The sequence below is a fragment of the Lygodium microphyllum genome, chromosome 5, assembly GCF_053477565.2.
Source record: "Lygodium microphyllum isolate KBCC chromosome 5, Lygodium_microphyllum_v1.1.10, whole genome shotgun sequence".
Taxonomy (NCBI): domain Eukaryota; kingdom Viridiplantae; phylum Streptophyta; class Polypodiopsida; order Schizaeales; family Lygodiaceae; genus Lygodium; species Lygodium microphyllum.
Window position 1 is genome coordinate 29,806,581 of NC_141139.1, and position 18,885 is coordinate 29,825,465.

The window sequence follows — 18,885 nt, forward strand, 5'->3', positions numbered from 1 at the left end:
ATGAAATACACCAACAATCAAGGCTTGTGAATCTAACTGAACCAACAGCAGTCTAAATCTACTTCTGAAGGCATAGCCAATGTAATCCTGTGACAAACTTGCCTTAATTCCTGAACTTTCAAACAGGATGCTCATTTTTGGAGTAGGATACATGGCAACACACATGGTAACTAGAGTTGTCCTATTGAGCAATAACTTACACTAACAGATATATAAACAAACCACTTTGCTTCACAGTACAAGTTCTTTACTCAGAGTTTGTTTACCATTTGCCTCTGTAGTATTGAGAAGCTACAGCCAAAAGAATGTTGTACAACAAATGGAAGAAACTATCATACCTCTTCTAATCCTGAGCTATTTCAATGTCCAACCTAGCTTAAGAACAATACATTGTTGCAAGAGACAACTGAACATATACATACCACTAGAAGACTTCATGAGTTTATATGTTCCATGGGATGGAGTTTCCTAGATATGGAAAGGGGAACATGTGCTTTCACAGAAATTCCCTCCTCCATGTATTCCTGTAAGGGATTAAAGTTTCAGATTCCATGCCTTTCATTTTACATTTCCTACCTCCCTCCTGTTAGTGCAAGTGTGGCTTCGCTTATGGGCAAGCATTAGCATGGGCATGTGCAGATGCATGTGTGTAGATGAGCACATTCTCAGGCTGTGCATGTGCATGTGCATGTGTGCATGTGTGCATTTGCGTCATCTAACTTCTGACACAGTAGTTATTTAAGGGATGCATTTGTTCACAACCAGTTCGTTATCACTTTCAATTCTCAGCGGCCCAGCCTTGAAGCTACCTAAGTGCTACCAGACACATTCAAAGGATGCATTTGTCCTATAACCAGCATTCAGTTCTTTCCAATGATTCAATGCACATGGTGATCTCAATGATATATACAACTTGTCCAGTCTTCCAGGAATCAGCAGATCATTTTAAGAGTGGTACATAATCCAGCAAGCCTTTTGTATTGAGTTAATGTAAAAAAATAAAAACAAAGAGATTGTTCCACTTTGATCAGATGATGCTAATTATGTTGGCCATGTTACAGCTAGTCCAGTCCTCAAGCCCCTTGTGTACAGGTTCGGGAGCTATAACCATAATCCAACAAGCCTATTTTTGACTCAATTTGTTTTGCAGGGGGTGAGCCTCAGTAGATAGAAAACTCTCTGTAAAAGCATGTGGCCACTAATAAGTCCATGTGTTATGTCATCTACCCACTTTAACATGGTCTCCACTAAATCCTAACATCTCCTTGTAGCCTCATTTATAATATATCTGTATTCCATTTTCATTTCGTAGTATTTACAAGCTTCTCCTGAACCATTGCCAACGTGTCTTTTCCCCATTGCAACAGTGTACAAATCCTGCTAGACCTCATTCACACTACCCAGAGTGGCTTTGTTTGGGATTGCAGCATCCTGGACAATATTTTCACCTTTTGGGAATCCACAACTCTTGCATGATCCAAGGGCAGGACCTCACTATCCTACTTCTCGATTTTGAGATGGCTTATGACAGAGTTGACTGTGAGTTTCTAGAGGGTACCCTTCTCAGGATGGAGTTTCCAGAGCAATGGATTAGAGCTGTATCAACTCTGTACACATCAGCTCATTGCTAGGAACATATTGGCAGGGCCAGAGTTGACAGATTTAGCATTCACAGGTTAGCGAGATAGGGATGCCCCTTGTGAAGAAACTAGTACAGTTTGCACTGAGGAAACACAGAGTATACGACTACGACAAAAACACAAAGACACAGATAGTGATGTGCAAAACTCAAACTCTAAACACAAAATGCAAAACTCAAAACACAAACACAGAGAAGAACTCTGACGTGAATGAATCATTGCAGTGAATGAATGTAAGAGTATACAGAATGCTCAAGGACAAAGCAGTAGAATGTCCATGTGTCATGTCCACCGGAGATGGATCTCGAGAATTGTAACCACCAGTCAAAGTAGTCAAAGGGTGAACTGGACAAAACATAGATCACTAGAAGCAGTAGGACATTTGACGTCAGCAGTGGAGGTGCATAAGGATGTTGGTGACAGCTGAAACTGCCAAATGCAGCTACAGGGGCAATCGCTTGACCATGGAGAGCTTGTCACAAGATAGCAGGAGTGCAAACACGAGACAGGCAGGGGAAGGGGAAGGTGCTGGCAATGGCTAAATGCTCCAAAGGCAGCAATAGTGAAGGTGCTAGGCTACAAGGCCGTAGCAGGAGAGCAGTCACTAGGTGCCAAGGCTGATGAACACAACGTGGCAGCAGTCGTGGAGGCTGGACAGCTACTAGAGGAAGGTTGAGGGCTGAAATCTTCACTGAAGAGAGAAACCTACACACAAGGATGGGCTGAATGGTGGGCAACCTGTCTTTTTATAGATGTGGATAGACCCTCCGAAATTCGGGTTTGCATAGAAACTCTCTCGAACTGCTCCCCATTTTAGGGTTTTTCATTAATTAAGCATGTTTTGGGGCTATTTAAGAGGATAGTCAGCACGTAATGCATTTTTTAGCTCCCCATACGGGAGAATGAAAAGGGATGGTTAGATCCAACACATTGTAAGACAAACAAGCTTACCCAACCACTCGGGGGTGTTGATGACAAGGGAAAAGGTGGTGGAGTGGTGGTGTGGTATAAGAACCACCGCTGGAGATAGCTCAGGATCCACTCAGAGGTACTTTGCACCATGAGATGCGTAGTATGCTACATGCTAAGAATGCTCATATAGTAGGTGCCACTTGGATAGTGTCCCTCGTGAGACAATTGTTCACTTGCCCAAGCGCCCTTTGCAAAGACGATGAAATCATGCAATGCAAAGGAGAGGTACAATAGGGAAGGGAGGCCAATGTCGAAAAGAAGTGCTGAAACCTGTAGAATACCATGAAAGAGTAGAAACCGCCTCTCAACCTTGCATGTCGAGCTGGAAGAAGGAACAGAAGTCTAATGTTAGTCTTTGTGTGGTGCCAAGAACCATGATGAAGATGAGGATGAAGATGAGGCACTCTCACTAAAACAGGAAGGTAGAAGTCGCCACCATGAGAGCATCAAGAGAGATGTTACACAATCTACCCTTGAGAGGCGGGAGCCTCCATGCTAGTAGAAGAGCATGGAACCATGAAAGGAATGGTGTATATCCCATGTCTCTAGCCCACGAAGGACCAGTGCAAATTTGCATGTTAGCCCTACAGTTTTTTTTTCTTGCAAAATAAAATGTGGCTGATTATATTACTAAAAAAAAATGATTACAACTGAGTGCTAATGCTCAACAGACTAGCTAGAGCTAATGCAAAGTCACAAATACATCATGTATACAAGCCTCTCAGGTGGTCTAGGGGATAACGGTGAAGAAAGTCCCCTGTGAGGTGCCGCCCACTCTACCTGCCACTTGTAGGGGGATGCCTGCTAGTGAAAACCTAGCGGCCCATACCTCCCCAGGCTCTATCGACACTCGTATCGGGGGAGCAAGCCACTCCAGAGGTATTGCTGTGTCTATCTCCCTTCTCAACTCCACTCCTCTCTAGCAGCCTGATACTCGCTACAACACCTCCCCGTCCGCCATCCTATACACCTCCCACCATGTCCTGATGGTATGAGCCGGGCCGACCAGCCCACTGGATGTGGGGGCACTCGCCAATTTGTGTCCCTTCTCGATCTTTGACCTGGGGGTTCCAAATTACCGAGTGACGGTCTATCTCCTCCTTGCAACCTGGGGGGCTCTGGATTACGGCCTTATGGAGGCCTTGCTACACGTGGAGTAAGCTGCGTAGGAAAGGTAATCTTGGGGGAGGTGATGTGGGCTGATGTGAAGATCCATCTCAAAGATGGCCTCCACTCACCGCCAAGCCTTGATCTACAATCCTAAAGACCCTCTTGCAATAAAACGTTCCAGGTCTGCCCGCCTGGTGTGAGACCGCCGACAACTAGCTTGCCCAAGAGGGCCATACTCTGATACTTTAGGTCTATCATCCCAAACCCTCCCTCTAACCGATGCCGTATGATGGTCGCCCCCTCCACCTTGGCCCTAGAATCCCTGCAGCCATCTGACACTGACCAAAGGAAGTTCCGTACTAGGCGGCGAAGCTGCACTGCGCAAGATGAGGAGAAGCACCAATATGAGGCGGTATACCGAGCCGTCGCTAGGAGGACTTGCTTAACCACCAGGGCTCGGCCAGCTAGTGAGAGGCGAACCGTGCTCTAGTAGGTTAGCTTCCTCCGAATAGAATCAAAAACAGGAAGAAACTGTTGGGCAGAGGTGATGTCAAGTCCCACCTGGAACCCTAGGTACCGGACGGTCTGCCCTCTGCTCACCCATCTAAATCCTAGGTGGATGCCCTGCTCAGTACTGGAGTCTAGGTCTGTGAGCAAACCAACCGACTTTCGCCAATTGATTTTCGCTATTGCTGCAAGATAGAACACCTCAAGAGCTAGCCTCACTCTCTCCAGCATCAGCTCATCGTCCTCTATGTAGAGTGATGCGTCATCTGTATACTGTGAGTCTAACAACTCAGTCTCCTCTCTCAATGAAAGTCGAAGGCCGCGTAATCCGCTCACACGTGACTTAAGGAAATGGGACATCGCCTCTACAAAGAGTAGGAACACGTACGGGGCCAGGGGGCAGCCCTGCCGTACCGATCTCTCCAGCCGAAACTCCTCCCCACACCTACCACCTATGAGAACCCTGCTAGTGGATGATCTATAAAGTGTGGAGACCTTGCGAATCTAAGCTTGGGGGAAACCCAGCCTTACCATGGTGCCCTCTAGGAAGTCCCAGTCCACCCTGTCATAAGCTTTCTCAAAATCCAAGAGTAGTACAGCTAGTCTCTGCCCACTGTGTTGAGCCCACTTTGTCGCCTCAAAGAAGGTGAATACATTGTCCAGGATTCTCCTGTCCTGGACAAAGGCTGTATGTATGTCATGGATGATGTCTGGAAGCACGAGGCGTAGTCACCTACCAATAATCATCTTTGCTAGTGCCTTATAGGCCACTGACAATAATGTGATCGGTCTCCATTGGGAAAGCTCCAACCGGTCAATCCCTTTGGGGAGAAGACTAATAAGGCCTGCCGAAAGACTCCTTGGCATCTGTCCTGAACTGAAGATCTCCTAGAAGGCCATCACTAGGGGGTCCTTCACCACTTCCTAGTATGTAGTGAAGAAGGCCTTAGAAAGGTCATCCTCTCCCGGGCATTTCTGCCCGTCCTGTGTATGGAAAGCCTCCTCTAGTTCCTTCTCTGTGAAGGGAGCTAGGCGGGAGCGTCTGTCACCAGGTGGTGATACTTTTTACAATTTCTTTTCTTATTTACTTATATATATATATATATATATATATATATATATATATATATATATAAAATTTTTCTTTTCTTTTGTTGCTGTTGCTTTTTACCCCTAGAGTTCTCTTGGAATAAGCGGGATCTTTGCATGGCTAGAAGAGACATCCATTGGGACATATTGGACTAATGGTTTGTCTGAGCCTTAGGACTAGTTCCATATTGAATGGGCGTTGAAGAATAGAATGCCAATGGTTTGGGACTGTGTGCTTAGCCACTGGAGATGGTGCAGGACAATGAGCCTCGCCAAGATAGAAGATGCACATGTGAGAATGCTCACAGAATAAAAGTCACTGTAACTGAGCCACATTACACTTTTGATGTGGTCGCGATTATAAAAGTTGCACAGAACAACTTGAGGAATGCAAGGGTCACCATCCCTAAAATTTAGGGACTTAACTATTTTTAGACCCCAAAATTTGTTCGCGTCATTGTCTTTGTTTTTACATGAGGATTAATTCTCTGGTCTGTGTCAAGGTCAAATTTTGCACCGATCATGGAGAATTTTAGACCGGAAGGTTTAAACAAGAAAATTGTTACATGTATGCCATGTGGCACAAATTTCCAAAAGAGAGAGAGAGAGAGAGAGAGAGAGAGAGCATTTAAAAAAAACGTGATAGGCATAAGGGGAGATGGGAGAATAAAGTTTGGAGGAGCTGAGGGCAGATTGCTGCAAGAAAACCAGCCATGGAGAGTACTTTTACGTCTGACTCAAGCACGGAGGTAGAGCTTACTCCCTCTGATTACCTCTCTCTCTATTCTCAGAAGAAATGCTTTGCATGATGGATTGATTCCATCGAAGGTACAATTCTGTGTTTTTCTCTGCACATGCTAAATCGTAAAAACACTGAACTCTGTTCATGCTGAATAAGAACAGTGAACTCTGCACATGCTGAATTGTAAGAACAGTGAACTCTGCTCATGCTGAATAAGAACAGTGAACTCTGCACATGCTGAAGAGTAAGAACTGTGTGCTGGACAGTAAGAACAATGAACTCTGCACATGCTGGACAATAAAGGATGTTGATCTGGACATGCTGTACTGTTACTATGCAGCTGGGATTTACTTAGAAGAGATGAAAACCAACTGTTCACAGGTTATGTATTTTGGAACATTACCATTTTTGTAATGTTCTATCTTTTAATTGATAAAGAAATACCGAAAGGGGCACCGGTCTTCGGGGCCAATCTGATGTTGAGCAAGGAAGAGAGGTCTCTGTTTATGTATGTGTATGTAAAGTCCATGTGTTAATTGAAGGAACTACCGCTTTATGTGAGTCATAGACCGGTTGCATGATTCCATCCCCAGGATTTGAATTCTTTTCTGTAAAAATTTAAGCTTGGACAGTTTTGGGTGAAAAGGCCATACACACACGTTTTACAGAGATTACAGGACTAGAGAGATTGCAGACATGGATAAAGGCAAAGGAAAACTTCCCCATGAAGAAGAGAGTTCTTCTTCTGCTCATAGACATCGAAGAGAGAGTATTGGTACACAGATGTCACCTCCTCAGTATGGTTAGCTCTTTCCAACAGCTAGTAAAGAATCCTCAGATGCAAAAAATTTTGAAGTCACATAATGAGGATTATGAGGCTGAGTCATCACATCATACCATGGAGCGCTCAAAAAGGCAAACCTCTAATGTGCGTGAGCATGTGGGAAAGACACCAAACATGGAGCCAAGTCCAGTGCAACAAGAAGCACAAGCACATGATCAGGGAGTGAATGGTCAAGGCAATTATGCACAAGTGGCACAATAGACTATTTCTCCTCAGTTTACTACTTATCCTAGTCACTTTGGTGGTGGGTCAATTTTTCAAGCAATGGCTGGATTACCCACGGGTTATCAGGGATACTTGCCTAGAGAGCCACCAGGAATGATGCCTATTGAGGTAGTGAACCCACTTTATGCTAATATTGATCTACAGTCCAGTTATCAAACTTTGCAGAGTCCTTATTTGATACCTGGAGTACAAAATGCAGCCGCTGGTTTTTCTCAACCTAGTGGGCATATGGCGGCTAAGACAGGTGAAATGAATGCTAATAATGCACCTAAGGGACTCCCCTTTTTACAACCACCTGTCTATGACAACCTAACACCAAAAAGTGCAAAGCCTAAAGACTATAAAGAGGGTGGTCAGGCAATAAAGTTTGAAACCTTCAGTGGTATGCAAGATAAGCTGAAAGCTTTGACATTTATACAGCAATTTGATGCAGCTTACACAGGAGGGAATTTTACTAAGACTTCTAAGGTGCGGAAGGCTACAACTTTTTTGAAAGGTAATGCTTTGCAGTGGTGGAACATATTGTTGATGCAAGGATATGCACCTGCCACTTGGGTTCATTTCAAACAATTGTTTGCAGCCTCATGGTTAACTAACACGTTTGAAGTAGATATCATGACTGCATGGCATAAATTGGACGCGGCAAATTGTACGGATTTAGAAGAGTACAATAATAAATTTTGGGAAGCACTTTTGCCCATGAGTTCTTACACGACATTGCCCCTGTCAGAAAAAATTTATCAACCTCAAACTTCTTTTAAACAGGGTAAAGGACAAAAGAGACTACTTTTTGGCAAATCATTTGAAGAAAGAAAGGCTTTAATGATGGCTGGAAAATGCTTTATTTGTGAACAGAAAGGCCATATTGCTTCTAAGTGCCCACAGCAATTTTCTAAAGATGCGGAGGATAAAGATGCACCAAGTAAAAAGAAGCCCAGCATTGGCTTAGTGCCTGATATGGGGGGACATCAATCAGTTGATGATGCTAGAGAATTGTGCAGAGCTTGGGGAAAGATCAAAGATTCCACAGTGCTTATTTCCTTTGATCTTGGAGCTCGTGCAAACTTTATCTCACCAGCATTGGCAACTAAATTGGGTATTGGGTATATGTCCCGAGAAAATACAGGCTGATTTGGCATGCCCAGGACATACTAAACCGGTCACCCCTATTCTTGGCAAACTTTGTATGCATATTCAGAGCTATGTGGCCACAGAGGAGTTCCATATTATGCCTCTAGAGGGCTGTGATGTTCTATTGGGTATCCCATGGCGCCACAAGAAGCATGCTATCTTGGATACTTACAATAGAACGATTACTCTTGTACATAGGAGCAAGACTCATGTGTTAGATGTGAAGCTTAGAGGAGAGTCTATCCCAGTTGTTTCTACTTTTGCAATTACTTCTATAATGAAAAATCATATTTCTGCGTACTTGGTTTTTGCAAAGCAAGTTAATGAAGTTGACAATAATGTGTCTCTACTAGATGAAAGTAGAAGGGCTTTCTTGGATAAATTCAGTGACTATTTCTCAGATTCGTTCCCAGGAGAGTTAACCCCTAAGGGGCCTGAAGATCATACCAGTTGTTTCTACTTCTGAAGTCTATCCCAGTTGTTTCTGCTTCTGCAATTACTTCTATAATGAAAAATCATATTTCTGCGTACTTGGTTTTTGCAAAGCAAGTTAATGAAGTTGACAATGATGTGTCTCTACTAGATGAAAGTAGAAGGGCTTTCTTGGATAAATTCAGTGACTATTTCTCAGATTCGTTCCCAGGAGAGTTACCCCCTAAGAGGCCTGAAGATCATACCAGTTGTTTCTGCTTCTAAAGTCTATCCCAGTTGTTTCTGCTTCTGCAATTACTTCTATAATGAAAAATCATATTTCTGCGTACTTGGTTTTTGCAAAGCAAGTTAATGAAGTTGACAATGATATGTCTCTACTAGATGAAAATAGAAGGGCTTTCTTGGATAAATTGAGTGACTGTTTCTCAAATTTGTTCCCAGGAGAGTTACCCCCTAAGAGGCTTGAAGATCATACCATAGATCTTATTCCAGGGACTAGTCTGCCCAATAGGCCACCGTACAAGGTCAATGCAGCGTAGCAGAAAGACATTATGACACAGGTTAATGAGCTTTTAGAGAAAGAACTTACGAATTTTTAGTCATGTCGTTTGGATTGACCAATGCTCCTGCTACGTTTAACAGGATGATGGATAGAATTTTCCGCCCTTATCGAAGTTTCATTGGCACATTCTTTGATGATATGATTATCTTTTCAAAGAATGAAGATGAGCATAGAAAACACCTAGTTGCAGTCTTTAATGAGCTTAAGCGTAACAAATTGCTCGTTAATGGTAAAAAGAGAGAATTCTTTTTGGAAGAGATTCACTTCCTTAGGCACATAGTTTCTAAAGATGGTGTGAAGATGGATCCTGCAAAGATAGAAGCAATTGTCTCTTGGCTAGACTTGAAAATTGTTCAGGATGTCCGCAGTTTTCTTGGCCTATGCTCTTACTACAGAAGATTTGCAAGACACTTTCGAAGATTGCTTCTCCTTTACATACGCTTGAAAAGAAGGATGTCAAATGGCAATGAACTGACAAAGAGAAATCAACTTTTAGATGTTTGAAGGGAAAAATGACTACAGATCCACTACTTATTTTGTCAGATCTATCTAAGCCATTTGTAGTGCAATGTGATGCATGTGGAAACAGCATTGGTGCTGTATTAATGCAGAATGGCCGAGTTGTGGCATACGAGAGTAGAGTACTTTCTGTCGCTGAAAGGACTTACCAAATTCATGAGAAAGAATTATTGCCTGTGACCCATGTACTCTCTAGTTGGAAGCACTATTTGCTTGGTGCTAATTTTGTAGTGCAAATGGATCATCAAACACTTACATACAACGGATCATCAAACACTTAGATACTTTCTCACACAGGCTAAATTATCAAAGAAACACATGCGTTGGGCAAATTTCCTATCTATGTTTCATTTTCAGACAGTGCATGTGGAAGGCAAGAAGAATGTAGTTGCAGATGCTTTATCTCGCAAACCACAGGTGTCAGCTATTTCAATTCCTTATCACCATGAATTGGATGATATGAAAGAGCAGTATGCTGATGATGAAGATTTCTCTGAAATCTATAAACAATTGATCAATGGCCAACATCATGATCATTATGTGTTCAAAGAAGGCTTTATCATGATGCATGGAAGACTATACGTTACAAAACAGCTAAGGCCAAAAGTTTTATTAGAAAGTCATGCTCCACCGTATGCAGGACATCGTGGTATTGATGCTACAGTAAAAGCGGTAGAGATTTTTTTCTATTGGCCAGCCTTGAGAACTAATATTGATGCATATGTTAGATCTTGCCTTGTATGTCAAAAGGTCAAATTTGATAGACAGAAGGCACCAAGGTTATTGCAACCACTGCCTATTCTAGAAAGGCCATGGGAAAGTATTGCCATGGATTTCATTTTTGATCTTCCAAGAACTTCTTCAGGAAATGATGGAATCTGGACTATCATTTGCAGATTCAGCAAACATGCACATTTCATTCCTGTAAGGAAAAAGGTTCAGTCATCAGAACACATGGTAAAGATATTTATGCAAAATATCTTCAAGTACCATGGAATGCCACGGTCAATTGTCAGTGATAGAGACCCAAGAATGACTAGCTTGTTTTGGAAAGCATTGTTTAAAAACATCGGCACTACGCTGAAATTTTCTTCTTCTTTCCATCCACAAACTGATGGACAGTCAGAAGAAGCAAATTCGACTGTTTTAGATTTACTAAAGTGTTATGTTTCAGATTATAAGACTTCTTGGGAACACTACTTGCCATTGGTTGAGTATGCATACAATAATACAGTGCACTCATCTACTGGCAAAGCACCTTTTGAGATTGTGGAAGGTGGAAAGAAATTGCCTCTCATTTTGCAGACAAAAGATAACATCTTTGAAGCAAATCGTTATGTAAAAGATTGGGAATAAGCATATAAAAAGGTCAAGTATGCCCTAGAAAAGTCACAAGCTAAACAAAAAAGAGCTGTTGGTAGTCATTGTCGGGAGCTCTTGTTCAAAAAGGATGATTGGATCTTATTGCACTTTGAAAAGGCACATTTGAGAAAACAGAAGGGCAAGGAACGTTTGTTTCCAAAGTTGAGTACGCATTATTATGACCCTTTTCAAGTCTCAGAGAAGATCAATGACGTAGCATATAGGCTGAAATTGCAAGAGAATTCGAAAATTCATAATGCATTCCATGTGAGCCTATTGAGGCCTTTTATTGGTGAACTGCCGAAAGATTTGGTTCAAGAGGAACAACTTGAAGTAGAGGAATTAGATGAGATTCTAGTTCCTGAGCAGATCCTAGCACATAAGGATAGGAAAGTGAAAGGTAGAGTTATAAGAAGATTTTTGGTGAAGTTCAAGAACGATTCACCAATGGATGCCAAATGGATGGAAGAGGCTGAATTGACAAATTCGCCTCAGTTATTGCAACTTTACCGAGAAGCTTTCTTACTGGAATCCACAGTGACTTAAAATGCTTTTTGAAGCAATGTACATTCTCTATTGTACAGTTGAATATTGTATCTCATTGAATAATGCATAATATATGGCTTACATTTAGCATTAACATGTGTATCATTGAATGAAATCTCAGTGCTTTAAAGTTGTATTTGTTACACTTCAGTTGAATGAATATGCATGTTGTGACACTAATAGTTCGCGCATACGTGCTATCGCCCTGTCTTGCATCCGGAAACATGTATATTAGAAAGGCCCCTAATAATCATAGTTGCATACAGGATGTAATCCTCCATCTATGTGAGACTTGAACTTGCGATGACACAAATGGTAGTGGGGAAACTCCTACTATCACCACGTGTCATCTGTTAGCAAGTGATACATGCGATGACACTAATAACATGCACAATCTTGTTATCGCCCTATGTCATCCGTTAGCATGTGTGGCATGCAATGGAGGTCACTTGCTTCTTTCAAGGGGGGGATATGTCACCAGGTGGTGATACTTTTATCAGTTGCTTTTCTTATTTACTTATATAAATATTTTTCTTTTCTTTTCTTTTGTTGTTGTTGCTTTTTACCCCAAGAGTTCTCTTGGAATAAATGGGGTCTTTGAATGGCCAGAAGAGACAGCCATTGGGACAAATTGGACTAATGGTTTGTCTGAGTCTTAGGACTAGTTCCATATTGAATGGGCATTGAACAATAGAATGCCAGTGGTTTGGGACTGTGTGCTTAGCCACTGGAGATGGTGCAGGACAATGAGCCTGGCCAAGATAGAAGATGCACATGTGAGAATGCTCACAGAATAAAAGTCACTCTAACTGAGCCACATTACACTTTTGATGTGGTCGCAATGATAAAAGTTGCACAGAACAACTTGAGGAATGCAGGGGTCACCATCCCTAAAATTTAGGGAGTTACTATTTTTGAACCCCAGAATCTGTTTGCGTTATTGTCTTCGTTTTTACACCAGGATTAATTTTTTGGTGTGCCGAGGTCAAATTTTGCACCGATCATGGAGAATTTTAGACCGGAAGATTTAAACGGGAAAATTGTTACATGTATGCCATGTGGCACAAATTCCCAAAAGAGAGAGAGAGAGAGAGAGAGAGAGAGAGCATTTAAAAAAAAACGTAATAGGCATAAGGTGAGATGGGAGAATAAAGTTTGGAGGAGCTGAGGCAGATTGCTGCAAGAAAACCAGCCATGGAGAGTACTTCTACGTCTCTCACTCAAGCACGGAGGCAGAGCTTGCTCGCTCTGATCACCTCTCTCTCTATTCTCAGAAGAAATGCTTTGCATGATGGATTGATTCCATTAAATGTATAATTCTTTGTTTTTCTCTGCACATGCTGAATCGTAAGAACAGAACTCTGCACATGAGGAGCTATGAGGCATGCAGATACGCTTCGCTACTGGCCTGGACAGTGAGCTCCATTCCCCCATGGTAGCCCTCGAGCAGACCATGGGGGTGATGGATGCACCGTACCACCACGTGCATCTATCAGCCAAGCTGAGAGGCGAGACTCTGTGCACTGGTAGAAATAGGCCGCCTCTGCTAGGGGCCACTCGATCACATCCATCGGGGCTCTCCACTGCGGAGGGGCTCGAAAGATAATGCTCAGATGTGGGACCTCAGTCCCAACCCACCAGTTAATGTCGATCATGCAACCTGGCCACTACTGGGAGAAGAGTGCCAATCCTCCTCCTATCCACTAGGAGATGTGATCTGCCACTTGGCTCTTCACCTCCTTCTCCCACTCCTTGACTTATGTACCATAGAGATTCCCACCTCTAGGGGTAGCGGGAACTCTCCGCGCTCTGCAACTCTCAGGTAAGACCACGGCCCACTGCGAAAAAACTCCTGTGGTAGAAGCTAGTGCTGTGTGGGGAGGGAGGGGGAGCTAGACTGCCTGTGGGTGGAGGATGTCGATGTATGGGGATCCCAACCTTCTATGGGGAGGGGGAGGAAGGGGGGGGGGGGGGGGGGGGGGGGATGGATGGATGGAGGAGGAGTTACTATTTTTGGACCCCAGAATCTGTTTGCAGGGGTCGCCTGTGCTGGGTGGGGATCAGGGGTACTGGTCAGTGGGGGTGGTGGTGGAGAGGGGGAGGATCGAGGGGTGGTGGGATGGTTGGAGGCACATGGCAGGTGTGGGGGAGAGCCGGTAGCTCTGGAGGGTGGGGGCTGTGGACTAGGGTCGAGGGGGGGGCTGTGGGGAGGGGGGGAGAGGGGGTGGGGTATGTGGGCCCTCGCGTGAGGTCACCTATGACGCTTCTGTCGGGGGTGGATGTGTAGGCCTGTGATCCTACCAGGAGGTGCAGGGGGGACGCGTGGTGTTCTGTCGAGGGGAAGACGCTCACCCTCTTGCTCCCTGTTGCCATGGTTGTGTCTGGGGGGCTCGCTGCGCCCCCCCCCCCCCCCCCCCCCTGTCGTCTCCCTCTCTGCCATCTCTAGACCCATGTGAAGGCGTCCGCGTCCACCTATGGGCCTGTCGGCGAAGCTGCCTTGGCTCCAAAGCGCATACACTCTGCTGCCAAATACCCAAAATCATGGCAACGTAGGCACTGCCCCGGCTGCCCCATCACAATAACCTACTGCTTAAAGGAGTGTGCATCTGCCTCAATCTCTAAAAACTGTGGTATATTCTTTGTCTCTGTCACTGCCACCCATACCTTTGGGACTTCTGCGGCTGTCATTACGGCTGCAAAAGAGGCAGGAAGGACAGTGCCGAAGAGCCGTCCAAAGTCTTCCACAAGCTGACGATACTCTATCGCCAGTCCGGGGAAGAGTAGGGTGACCGGGTGTCTAAAAACTCTTGTGGAGCGTGAATGCCTCCACTGTGAAACCGTCGTACCAAGGGATCATGTACATGATCCCCTTTGTGGAGGCATACGGTGAACTGGCCACTAACTCCTGGGCTACGTTTGCCAAGGTGAGTCGTGCCATGAAGATCCCTTGCCCCATGAGAATCGCCTCCACGATCTGCGTCGTGCCGATGTGCATCGGGAAGTGAAACCAGTCCCGAAGCTGAGCACTGGAGAGGGAGTATCCTACGGCCTGACCAAATATCGTTGTTTCTTTTAGCTCTAGCTCTGCGGCAGGAACTACTAAGAGTTGTTCCTCAGAGAGAACTATGCATAAAGTGTTTGACTAGGGGGCACTCACAAAATGCGCCTGCGTTTGAGCAAAGGCTTCCATTGCGCTTCCCTTCTGAGAACCTACCAAACACCTGGAGGGAGCAATGCGGCGAAGGGGGGGTGTGATGGCGAGAGGGGGGGGGGGGGGGGGGGGGGGGGGAGGGGGGGGAGGGGGGGTACTATTTTTCCGGAGATGGAGGCACCAAGCACCACAGGTGATTGCGTCAAGCTAGAGCTGCACGGTTGGGGAGCCTAGTGCCACAGGGTGGAGGCCAACGCATGCCCGGGGGTCAAAGTGGCGTCACTGAATGTGGAGGGGCTGGAATGTCTGCCGGGGGGCGGCGAGGGAGAAGAAACCCAGGGTGGGGGGAGGAAATAGGAGACGGTGCAGAGGAGTCAAGCGGCAGGCAAGCGGCGGACCACAGGACAGGGGGGAGGCGCGACGTCAATAAGCGGCGGATGGGGGGGTTCGACCGTTGCGATAGTGAGGGCATGGGCAACAGCATGTCGGACGAAGCCGTCAAAGGTGTAAACAAAACAAACAAGTTAGCTCTACACTTAAATACAAAACCTTGCAAGAGAGATTAGAATCTCTAAAACACAGATTAGTGAGATGCTCCAAAGCAAAACCAAGCGAAAAAGTAAAGCTAAATGAAAAAACATTGCAGTGAGTGTGGATGGATGAGTGAATGCAACAAAAGACTGAAGAAGGAAAACATAAAGATGGTGCCATTATCATGTATGTGCATCAGTAGATCTCTACCACAAGGAAATATCTGACGAGGTAGAGAAGTAGTCCTAGATTAAGGTACAAAGGATGACCTAGAAGTGGATACAAAGAGTACAATGGGTGGGGAGCTAGTAGACCAATCGCCTAATCCTTCAAGAGTACAGAAAGATATAGGGTGTTGAGGTTGTTTGTGTCCCATGTCCAATAGCTACTGGGGCAAATGGAACATGTGATAACAACGGGAGGCATAGCCTCACTAGACTCTCTAGCAAGAGTGGAGGCAGTTGCGGCACTCTATTGGGGTTTCTTAGGAGGAAGACCCTAGGCTTTAGTACAACACTCCTTGTCCACATGTCTCGATCTTTGGAAGTGTGTACAAAGCCTATTTTTCTTAGGAAGTTGTTGCCAAATGGGTTTTGCTTCTTTAGTTTCATTTGAGGAAGCGGTGTTACTCTTCTTTTGGCTTGCTTTTGTATCTTGTGGGTTCTTGCCAACTCCGGTTGTCCCTTGAAAAGAAGAGGCAACCAAACTCCTCTTCGAATAAGAATATGTGGAGGACTTCTTGTGGACTTGATAGTGCAGCCTCACGTAACACAAGAGCTAACACTCAAACTCATAGAAGGTCAGCAATCAGCGCAATGAGATAATGTATTGAATGAAATGGAAATATTTTTCTAGATAGCTTATTCGAAAAGAACGTAACTTAATCATCATCTGACTTCGAAGAGTGAATAGTGGCAAATTCAGCGAGTTCAACGAGTAACTGTGGATATTCAGCTCACTTGACTTTCAAATCATTCCCTTCCTTAATGGAAAACTCTTGAAGCTCAAAGTCGAGATTGATACGTTCAGTGCAATGTTGCGCCAGATAGCGGTCAATGAGATTACTCCAACACTCAAATGCGAGGGGAAAATTCTATACTCAGAGTGGAACTCTGGAAGCGAGCCCTACATCAACTCAACAATGGCTATAGCATTGCAGGCTCTCCATTGAGAGATGTGATAAAGTTGAGCTAATTGAGGGTCTGGCTTGGGCTCTAGATCAATGATGAGGTCCCAAAGACCCTGAGATTTAAGCACTTATTGCATGAAGTTTGACCAAGTAGTGAAATTAGATCCGTTAAAACGAGTCTTATATGTGAAGGCATTCTTACTTGCTGCAATAGGAGTGGTAGTGCTAGGAGATGGAAAAGGTGTGTAATAAGGGTAGGGTGGATAGGGAGGCAAATTGGAGTATACTTGGAAATAAGCCCTAGAGTGCCCGCCATGCATGCAAAAAGCGTGCTTAAATGTGGGTATGGGTTGAGTAAGCATGGGCATGGTAACCGCATGAGAGGCCCATGGAGGAGGGATAGGGAAACGTGGGGCAAAGGATGGAAATCTTTGCGTAGAAGTGACCCAAGGCATGTGTCATGATGCACCATAAGTACATGATGGAAATCCTTGTGTCAAAAAGATTCATGAATGAGAATGTGTTCCTGAGGATAGTGAGGGGGATGCCCATCACAGCTCCTATCACAGGGTGAAAAGAAATGCTCACTTGTGGATATATGGAAGGCACAATACTAATGGGTGGCATTCCCCCTAACGATGTATCATGGGGCAAAGAGGGAGTGAAGTGAGGGCAGGTAGAAGATGGTATGGAAAAGTTGAAAGAGAAAGTGCTAGGAGCAAAGATGGAAGATTGAACTCCTAGTGTGCTAGATGCGGAAGTCGATTGTAATTTGAGGTTTTGGAATGAAGAGAGGATTTGGTGTGGATTAGAACAAGGTGGGATGGGAGGGATTTGAGAAGAGTGGTTTACATGCTCAAATGAAATAGAAGATATAGATATATCTAATGAAGGATACATGCTTCCAAAGCCCCCTCTATTGAAGTTTACGTATAGAAAATCATCCAGATCCTACACACCAAAAGGAGAAACATGAGAGGGTTTTGATTCATACAACACAAAGGGTTTGTATGAATCTAACACAGGGCCTAGCCAAGATTAAGAAGATGGGTCGCTACTGTCCCAAATGCTGTATATCCTCCATGACCGGACACGTGGCCAACCTCACCAACTGCTCCAGATGGTGTAGCAAAGCTAGTAGGAGGGGTGTAAGCTCGATTATACGTGATGCATAAGTACTCTTCAAACTCCTCTCTCCACAAGACTGAAATCTAGAATAGAAGAAAACAAAGAAAGTGAAGGTGAAGATGGGGTGTTGTCTTTCTCACCGAGTCCATAATGCCTCCTTAGGGCCTCCAATGATGTTGAACCTTGATAAGGCATCATGGGGTCCCAAGAAGATGGTGTCTCAGACATTGTGATTCAGTTATGAGTTGTTCGTATGCCTTGCGCATAACCAAGCCTCCACAATATTCACACGATACTCTTCACAATAGCTACACTGTGTATTACTACACTGACAGTACCCGCCACTGCACACTGCAGGTGGCGGGCGCCCGTCACGTCACTTTATTCTTTATGTTCCCATTTCTTGTCTCTCTCTTTCTTGCTCTTGCTCTCCCGCCATAGCTCGCGTGCAAGCTTCGATCCTTCTCACCTTTCAACTGGTATCAGAGCTTGGCATTCTCTTGCTCGAGCTCGACTCGGTGCTTCCCGACCTTCGCATCAACTCGCTTCACGCATTGGGTCTCCATCCTGGCAGCCATAGCCAACCTCTCGAGCTCCCGACTCTCCCCGGCTTCTCGAGCTCCATCCCGGCCTTCTTGAGCTTCATCAGGGCCTTGCCCTTGAGGTATTGCTTCAGCATTTGCAGGCATTTGAGTGTATTCTCACTTTGAAACAGGGCAGGAACAAAGGGCAGCCACTCTTCTTGAGCTCCATAGCTCATATCTTCCCTCCCCTTTGCATTGGGCCTTCATGGCTTGGTATGTGCCTACCTTGGGCCATCATTGAGCCCCCCCAACCATCATAACTCCACGTGATTGGCAGCAGCACTCCAAGCCTCAACACGCTGAATATGGCGCCCATTTTCAGATTTTGACCTCCACGTTTTACAGCTGAATGCCTTGTTGCTCATGGAGCACTCATCATTGGCCTATTTGGAGGGCATTTGAGCCATTTTTGGATGTCATTTTGATGCTTTGGCTTGACATTGAGGTTGGGAGCTGATCATTCTCAGTTTTGAAACTGTCATTCACTGCATAACAGTGCTGGAAACAGGGCAGCAACCCTGACACTGACATTTGTTGCTTATGCCTCATTCCATTGGAGCTATTTGATGCCCGTATGCGGTCTACTTTCTACCCGGATGTATTGGGGATGTATGCATTTGGTTTAACCATGATTTTGGCTTGAATTCGGGGCTGAAATCTACTATTTAGAACAGTAAATAC

At 44.7% G+C, this 18,885-nt stretch overlaps 1 protein-coding gene across 1 annotated transcript in view; it reads right to left on the reverse strand.

The window, feature by feature from the left end:
* Positions 1-207: 207 nt before the first annotated feature.
* LOC148035647 (GTP-binding protein, HflX) overlaps positions 208-18,885 on the reverse strand; it is a 140,124-nt gene continuing 121,446 nt past the window's right edge. The window contains exon 13 of the mRNA XM_087677636.1: positions 208-524. Within this exon, the coding sequence (XP_087533762.1) occupies positions 435-524 (90 nt within the window). The 3' untranslated portion in view covers positions 208-434. The remainder of the gene's footprint in view (positions 525-18,885) is intronic.